Genomic DNA, 8,751 nt, shown 5'->3' with positions numbered 1-8,751 from the left:
GAAGAGCTGGCTTTCATCTCAAGTCGGCGGTGGAGCTGTATGGCTGTGTGATATTTAGCTCCCCGAACCTTTATCAGATGAGATTCGGGGAGACTCTTTATGTAAAGGGGTTTCCAAAATATTTGGGGCTGGCGGGGGTGGGAAGAGAAGGACGGAGTTTAGCTAACAGTCTCGGAAGGGACCGTTTGCTGTGGATCTGCGGACTGTTACAAAGGGCTGAAATCGCATTTAGAGAAAGTCTCGGGAGGATGGGTGCCGGGAACAGCTGGGAGGTGGCAGGCATATTTGGGTTGTAGCATGAGAGTAGGTTGTTATTAATTTTGTTTTCCGTGTTTTGGAGCTGTGCTCTGGCCATGTTGGGTAGGTGCGATGCAAACACAGACCAAGGCGCAATTTCTTTCTGGTGAATCAATATTGTTGTTTTTCCAAGCCCAAATCGCAGTCCCCTCGTGGTCAATGGCAACACTCCCCCTTCTCTCCAGGTTTCAACGAAACCACGATTTGGAGATGTGTATTGGATAAAATTAGACTGGATGAGGCAACTGGATGCCAAAGCRGTGAGCAAGGTACACACAGCTCCCCAGCTGCTGTCTGCCCAGACACCTCGCCGGGTGATGCCGCAGCGCGCAGCACGCCRTCCAAGGCGGTTTGCACGCTACCGAAACATGCCCAAGCAAACACGGCAGCGAAACCCGAATGCTGTGTGCTGTGCCGTAAGCTGGGTCCCCTGCAAACCGGCCGGCGCGGGCGCCACGGCTCCCTGCGGGATCGCGCGAGTCCGGGGGTGGAGCAGCTCGCGGGAGCAGGGCAAGGGATCCCTCCTAACCGTGATTGCAGTGCTTGGGGTGGCCCTTGTAGCATGGTTATCACATGGTTATTTCTTAATTATTATTTTTTCCCATGTTCTTTGTACAGGTAGCTAAAAAACAATGTTATAGTTGAGCCACAACCATGTTTCACAACCATGCTTAAAATGGATATTTTTGTAGCATAGTCAGGGCCTAAAACAGCCTTGCAAAATTCTGCTCGCCCACGCGCCTGGCGTGAGTAATTTTCTTTTGATGGGTGAGTAAAATATCATTATTTTTTTCATGCTCATCTTGGAATGGGTGGGAGAGTAGATTCTGACATTATTTTTGATTTGCTTAACACTGACACTGCGCTTGGCTCTGTACAAGATGTAAAGATATGAACAGCCCCTGTTCTGAAGCGCTCGCAGTCTGAGGGCACATCTCGCTGCTGCTGAAGTTGAGGGAAGCAGGAAGGGCTGAACGTGGGTGCCTCGTTTCCCRGGGCTGATCTAAAACAACATAAAATGGATGTTTACATCTTCTTTTTTTTTTTCCCCTCCGCTGCAGGGGCTCACCCTGACATCCACTTGTTGGCTTGTTGCCTGCACGTTTGCGGAGACGGCGTTGCAGTGCAGGTGTGAGCGCATGTGTGCGTGGCTGAAGACGTTTGCTTCAGAGGCATCCAGTACCTTAAACCACAACCGCCCGCTCTGCTCGCCGCTCGCAATCCCAGTGACCTCCCCTCTAGGCTTCACCGGAGAGAATCGAGCCAGAATTTGGCGCAGAGTCTCTCTTAACATAAGCTGTTTGTGATCCATTTGAATAATTTTTTCCTTTCGCATTAGTGCTCTGTTTGGAGTGGTTGCTATGAGTTCTTATAAGGCAGGGGGAGCGGGGTGGGACGGTGCATGCAGTTTCCATGGACACCGTGTAGTACAGCGAGGCATCCAGAGTGATGTGACAGATTAATTCCAACTGCGTCCGTGTTTGTGCCTTTCTCACCTGTGCAGGCTGGCGCTGGAATTCCCCTGCTCTCCGGGCACGCTCTGGGGCAGCGGTTAGTGCCGTGAATCTGCTTGTCCTACTGTGTTTTACTGGCCTGAAAAAGCCCAAGGTCTTGGGACACGTGGTTCAGGTGTCGGGGATGAGTGTTTTCAGTTCATCTTTCTACAGCGCCTTGCACGCTGCCAGCTTTCCTTGCGTTGCCTCTCCTCGGGTCTGGTCCTAGGCTGTGTCGAGCGCTTCTTGTTAGGACTCAAGAGCGCTAATAAAACTGTTACTCCTATTCCAGCAGCTACTGGTGGTGGTTGCAGCTGCTCTTGCACCTCCAGGCCTTCAGGGCACCCTGGCTTTCCCATAACCYGTCATGGAAAGCGTCTTTGGCTGACGAAGGAAATGATGCCGTGGTGAAAACATCATCCTCAGCCTGTGCTGGTGCTTCCACCTCCACAGCCTATATTGCAGGTGCTCTGCGGGTGTCTGCCGGTGGGACGTAAACGATGGTTTGGCAAGTGCRGATGACGCTCAAGGGGGCTGGGAGTGGGGCGCAAGCGCCTTCGGCACTTCGTTGGGTCACTCCCATCGCCAGCCGCGTTGTGCTTCCACGGCTCCGCTGGCCACATGCTCCCTAAGGCCTTCCAGGGAAAGCGCAGGCGGCCACCGTTGGCCTCGTCGTTGCGCTGGGAGCCATCCCTCATCGTCTGACTCCTCCTCGCCCACCRATCTGCTCTCGCGTCGCAAAGACAGCGTGACTCACCCTGGAGCTACTTAGGTTGGGGTCACGCAAGGGTGGCTGGCAACGTCCTTCCTGCCAGTGTAGCGTCATTCCTTCTCGGTTAGTTGGCTGAGCTATCCCAACACTTTCACTGCAGCCACAGGAYGGGAAAGCAGCCTGGAAGATAGGAAGTGTCGAGTGTCTGACCCCYGGGCCATGTCCGACTGGCTCGGTGTATTCCCGTGGTCCCGCTGGCACTCRGGAGTTCTGCAAAATCAAATTTCTAGGACAGCTTCCAGGTCTCGTGTTTGCAAAGGTAGTTTCCTAGTACTGACTTCTCGTGCCGCCGTCGTCCTGCGAGCAGACGGCCTCTGGGAGGTAAAGCTCCCTCTGGCCGTTTGGACGTTGACTCAAATTCGGCTGTGACACATGCRATAACACAGCTTAGCAGCAATTAGAAAGTGAAAGTCATTACCTAAAAATTCGCCTCCTCTTCTGATGTTCACGACCTTCCTGCTGTTTGCAGGAAAGCTTTGATCTGGCCTGGATAGTACCTAGTCCTGTTAACATGCCGGTCTCCCGGCTGTAATTAGGAATCAAGCGGAGTCCTCTCCAAAGCWTGTGTTTGGCGCAGCCCGAGCCACCTGGGAGAAGGGAAAGTCTCACCGCCGAGCAGAACAAGTTGGCCCAGGGTCTGGAAGAAAGGCCTTGGACCGTCGCGGAGAGGGAGTCTCTGGGGTGGCCAAGGGCCGGTTTTCAGGGGGGCTCGCCTGCCTTGGAGGATCAAATGTTAAACAGCCAATTTTTTAAAGTTCTTGGCATGCCGGGTGCCAAAATCTTTGGAGAGAGCAGCCATTTGTGTGGGCTAGACTCGGGGCCCTCAGCTGCTTGGGATCACCGTCGCGCAGTACGGGAGACTTAATGTCATGGTTCTGGCTGCAGTTAGAATATGAGGTTTCTTTCCGGCAAAAGAATTGATTTTTTTGGTGGAAATTCAAACAGTGAAAAGTTCTGGCTGAAATCCAGACTATCCTGGCTTTCTGGCACTTTTTTTTTTTTTTTTTTTTTTAATTATGAAAAAACCTGAAACTTTCCATGGAAAGTAGGCACTTCTCACAAAATATTAATTTAGTTGACAGTGTGAGCTGATGATGACGATGTAAAATAGTTGTTAGCGCTGGTGAATCCCCCCCTCGACCGTGAGACCCGCGAGCCCCGTGTGCTGCGTGGCGGGCTGGCAAACACCGCTCCTCTTGGCCACCGGTTGCGGCAGGAATATTCCCGCTCGCCCTCGCTTTGATGACTTGTAGCCGTCGGCGAGTCCGTGTCACTTTTCGTGAGCGTCTGGGTAATTAACCTTGACGTCCCGTCCAAAGCGCGTCGCGAGGGAAGGCGTTCCTCCCGGCATCGGCTCTCTGCCCTTCCCGTCGCGTGCGGGTTTTCCCTTCCTTCCTCCCTTGCTTCCCCGACCTGTCGTCGGGACTTGCCGCGTGCCGTGAACCAGCTGCCGGCTCCGCGCTGTCCCCGGGGGCCGCGGCTCATCGGCTGCGGGTGGACACGACGCCTGCTCATCCCCCGCGGATCTCGCAGGGGTCTTCTGGGGCCTGGTTGGGGGCTGCGTCGCATCCCGAGATGTTTGGATGAAAGGTGCCGGCGCGGGYGGGGGGTTTCCGCTGATCACGTCCGTTCCCCCCCCGGCGGGCGCTCCGAGGGGCCGGCGCGCTGCCCGGCGTTCCCCGCCGCGGGACCCCCGCGGGCTCATCCCGGGGTTCGACGCGCGGCTCAGCGGAGCGTCGCAGAAGGCCGGTCGCCTCCCTAAATTAGAAACGCTTCAGTCTGATTCACTCCGGCAATTCCTGCGTGTCTTCGTTTCAGGGGACCGGCGGCGAGTGGGAGGGGGAGCTGCATGTTTGGAGCCCGAGCTCCCTGCAGACCTCGGTGCGCCGCGCTCCGCCTGCCCGCGAGGCTTCTTTGCAGCTCTCCCGTGCATCCAGAGGAGAGCTAGCATCTTTGGTGTGTGGCCCTGGGTTTGCACATGGAAAAGCCAAGTAAATATATGACATTGCTGGGGAAACTTCAGAGAAAATTAGCCACAGCTTCTCCCACCTTCCCCTCCCTGGGGTTCCTGAACATCCCTGAGTAGAAGCTCGCAGGATTCTCTCCACCCACACTTTTTTCCCTACTTTAAGCTGTTCCCACCCCCTCCCTTCGGTGCTTCGCCCTCCTCCCTCCCGTCGGATCTCCATCGCCTTCCCGAAGCCGAGGGGCTGGCGCCGCGGCGGGGCCGGGGGCTTTCCCGCGGCGCCGGGGCGAGGGGCTCCGCGGGGCCGGGGCGGGAATGCTCCGCCTGTGACTCAGCTTGCTCACACTGTTTAGGAACATGATTTCAAGGGATTTCACACCCCAAACACAGCCCCGGCTTTCTCTCGCTCAGCAGAAACGAGAGATCCAAAATGCACCAATTCCGGTTTTCCTGCGGCATACGCAGACCCGGGTTCGGCTTTTAAGGTAACTTTTATGACTTTGGTGCATGGGTTACATCTGGTGGTAAAAGATACCGACCCATCTCTCCCGAATTTCCTTCCAAGATGCCCATCGTGTGGTTTCTAAGCAGAGTAATATCCCTGGGGGCTTTCCGTTTTCAAACCTTGTGGTACCATGAGTTTTTGTGACGTTACCATGTCAGGTATTTATTGTCATCCCCATGTTATGGGGGGACGCAGAGTCACAGGGGGCAAAAATTCTTGATGCCAGCGGCATCTTGCAATTGCATTTCAAAGCTCCGGGTATATCCACTTATCTTAAAATCTCGGATAAGATCGCTACCTCTCCTTTTTCTTCTTCTTCTTCAGTGCTTTTGTTCCTGCTTATGCATTTTTTTCTTCACAGAACCGTATTAAAAGGCAAAGATTCAGAAACCAGGAAGATTATCTCAAATTGTAAAATAGCAACAAAAAAAATTGGTGAATAGACAGTACTTGCACAGGGTTATTTTTTAGAGGTTTAACGGAGACAGACATAATTAGCCAACTGGCATCACGATGCTAATAGAGATATTTACTGTTTCAAAGTGTATTTGTAGCTTTGTTAAGCGCTCTATTGACTTTCTTTTGTTCTGGAAGAAAGTAGCTGAGGTGCTTTTTTTTGGTGGTTGTTTTTTTTTTTTCCTTTCCCCCTCCCTCTGCACCACAGAGGAGCCGGAAGCCCGTCCCAGCCCGCCGCCAGCCGCCGCGGCCTCGGCGCACCCTCAGTTGCGTCAGCCGAAGGCAAAGCGCGAGTAAGAGGGAGCCGCCGGAGCCGGCCGGGCCGGTCGCGCGGCACCGCTCGACCCGTGCTTCTCGTTTCGTTCCCCTGTGGCTCCGGGGCCGACGCTCTCGCTGCAGCGGACCGGACCGGACCATGCCGGCGCTGCAGGACACCTGATGCCCTCCCGTGGTCCGAGCTCAGCTTCTCCCTTCCTTTCCCCGCTGGTCGTTGTGTAAATCGGCAGCTCCTCGGCCTCGAGCGGCTGCTGCGGGTTGCTGGGAGCCGAATTGAGGCCGATCCGGGTTTTCACTCTGTCGGTTCCCCGTGGCCCTCTTTCCATACTGGAATTGCCTTGATTTAACCCTGCTTCCCAACGGACAGTGACCGTGCTGACAGCTTCTCCAAATAGCCTCTTCCCCTGCTTTGGCAGAGCAGCACTGGGCGGCAGGTTGCGTTTAGATGATGCGTTAATCGTGATTCCAATAGCGCTTTCCCCGCTGGGAGCAGGCACGGGCGGTCTCAGTTCGGCAGTCCTGCCCCGTCACCCACGGCGCTCCCCTTCTCTGGCCGAACCGGCGAACGCGAGCTTGGTGGGGCTTTGCTTTTCCTTTCCCTTCCTGATCCCCTGCTTCCTGACGGGACACGCTTTCCCTTCCGGATTTGTTTGCCGGAGCAGCTCCATCTGCCTGGTTCCCGCCAGCTGCTGATGCTTGAGAGCCGCTGTGGAGAGCTCGTACTCAACCCCCTGCTTATTTCCGTGTTATCTGAGATTAACCATTAACAACGGGGAAACGATGGCTCTAACTGTACATCGTATTAACCGGTTTTTGCCCGGGACAATTCACTCTCCCGGGCGAAGACTTTTTCTTTTTCCTAAATTGCCATTTGTTTTGCATCCAGCCATGGAAGCTCAGCAGTCATTCGGATATTCCCGGCGTGGAGGCCCTCGACCCGGCCCCTCGAACAGGGCGCGGATAAGAAGGGCTCAAGGGCATCGGCTTCCTCTTTTGCCAGCAGCTCCGGCGCCCGGTGCTGTTTTCATCGGCGTGCCGAGCAGGACCTGCCCCGGAGCCGCGCGACGGCTGTTTGGGTGCACGCGGCAGCCCGGATTTGGCGATTACATTGCGTCCCGTTATGCTGAGGGCTGTATTTGAGCCTCATTACCATTTTCCAACCCACAGCTTCCTTTTTCTGGCTTTCTCCCAAGCCCTAACCAAAACCAGCTACTGATACGGATTCCTCCTCCTTCCACCGAGAGAGGCTTTTGCAGTCGCATCTGAAGCCATCGAATGACAGCACCTGATTACATATAATCTACCAGGATGACCTGTGCCTGGAAGAATAAGGGAGTGACCTCATTCCAGTTTATATTTGACCCATGTAGGAAAACATAAAGGAAGAAAAATCCTTAGTTTTTTGCTTTCTTCCTGTAAGGCACCACACACCCAGTTATTGACAGCATAATTATACACCAGACGAGTGTTTGTTTATAAAAGCAGCGTGATTCATGGCTGCTGGGCCTGCCACCGGAGCTGGAAAGGGTTAACAACCTAAAATTATATCAGTTGAACTGGAGAACAATAAACAGGAAGTTCTCCAGAAATTTTAAATTTAAACGCTGTGACTAAGGTTGGCTGGTGCTCCGCGAGCGTTCGGGAGGCCTGGGTTGCAGTCCAGGTTTATTATTGGTGGCTAATTACACCGTTGGTTGGAAAACAATGACAGAGGTTGGCTGGAGGGAAGCGAGGAAGGATCGGGTCGCTGGATGAGCTTGTTTTTGCTTTCGTTCGCTCCGATCGCGTGTTGCTTCGCTGCAAGTACTTTCCTCCGTAGCGTGGCGTTTGTGGCACGTGGCGTTGCTCCTAGCTGGGTTTTACAAAACGTTATGCTAATAAAGATGTTTTCGGGGGTTCAGAATAGCCGGTAGAAAGCGTTCCCTGTTGCCTGACTGAGCAGCGTTAGCAGCGTCGGTGCATGGGAACTCGTAAGTAAAGCTGATTAGAAGCAAATGGAAAACCAACTCCTCTGCGTTTGCTGTCCAGCAGTGGGAGAAGCAAGCTTATGAGACAGCATGACCGTCAGCCAAGTGCGAGTCTTAAAACGCATTTAGTAGCTTCAGCTTTGGGTGGTGGTATGAGAAGCTGGTGAGGTTCGAGAGGAGACCGGCACCTTCGCAGGAAGCGCCGCGGGTGCACTCGGGACAGGGTGCCGTCGCGGATGAGCTTGGGCACGCTCTGGTTTAGACGTGCCTGAGAAAAGATACTTGCAATTTATTGTGGGACTAAATTTTCCTTTTCAGTAAAAGCAGTAAAATGCAGGAAATGGTATACGTTGCGAGATTTTTGGATGAGATATTTTAACCAAGCGGCACCTCTCTAACTTAATTAAATACATTGAAAACAGCAGCTGAATTCTTGGATTTTTATTATACTGATAAGTGAAAGAAATCCAATTATTTTCAGGAAGGCTGCATGGCTGTAACAACCTGACCGAGCCAACCTTACATACATCGCGTAATTTATTTTGAGTACTCTTCACCTTTGAGCTAGCTCGCGTGGGGAAAATAATTTAGGTAACCCAGATTTTACTAACAACCATATTAAAGATTTTAAGAATGAAGGCTGTTCTGCTGGCAGGTGAGCAGTTTCTACAGCTGTTGTATCAGAGAAATCCTTTGAAGGAGCTCACAGCTCCAGACACTCGGGTTGTTACTTTTTTTAATATCCTCTTTCTAAATATTTACAGGGTTTGTTATTTTTTCCTCCCCTTCAGATTTGTTTTGAAACATAGCGTGTTCTTCAGCCGTTTATTTTGCCAAGGAATGCCTGAAGCATCCATTGCTTTTATTTGCATTACTGGGACACGGCGGGGTAGGGAAGAGGGAGCGCGGTGGCTGACGGTCCAGGCGCTGCCCTCGGAAGGAGGGAGAGCGGGTCTCGAGGGGGCGGCACGCTTCCCGAAACGGGGTCTGGGGCGCTGCGGCACCGGGACAGCAGCCCT

General features: G+C 53.3%; 1 protein-coding gene across 3 annotated transcripts in view; it reads left to right on the top strand.

Annotated features, from left to right (window-relative positions):
* Positions 1-501: 501 nt before the first annotated feature.
* The window catches only part of BIN3 (bridging integrator 3), a 45,403-nt gene continuing 37,153 nt past the window's right edge, over positions 502-8,751 (top strand). The window contains exon 1 of one of the 3 annotated variants that reach the window (XM_026081727.1): positions 502-557. In XM_026081727.1, the coding sequence (XP_025937512.1) occupies positions 547-557 (11 nt within the window). In that variant the 5' untranslated portion in view covers positions 502-546. Of the gene's footprint in view, positions 567-8,751 lie in introns of all 3 variants that reach the window. The other 2 variants (XM_026081729.1, XM_026081728.1) reach the window with 2 other exon arrangements.

Source organism: Apteryx rowi, unplaced genomic scaffold (genome assembly GCF_003343035.1).
Source record: "Apteryx rowi isolate R43461 unplaced genomic scaffold, aptRow1 scaffold_56, whole genome shotgun sequence".
Classification (NCBI taxonomy): domain Eukaryota; kingdom Metazoa; phylum Chordata; class Aves; order Apterygiformes; family Apterygidae; genus Apteryx; species Apteryx rowi.
Note: the sequence above shows the minus strand (reverse complement) of the source record. Positions and strands in the feature narration are given on the sequence as shown.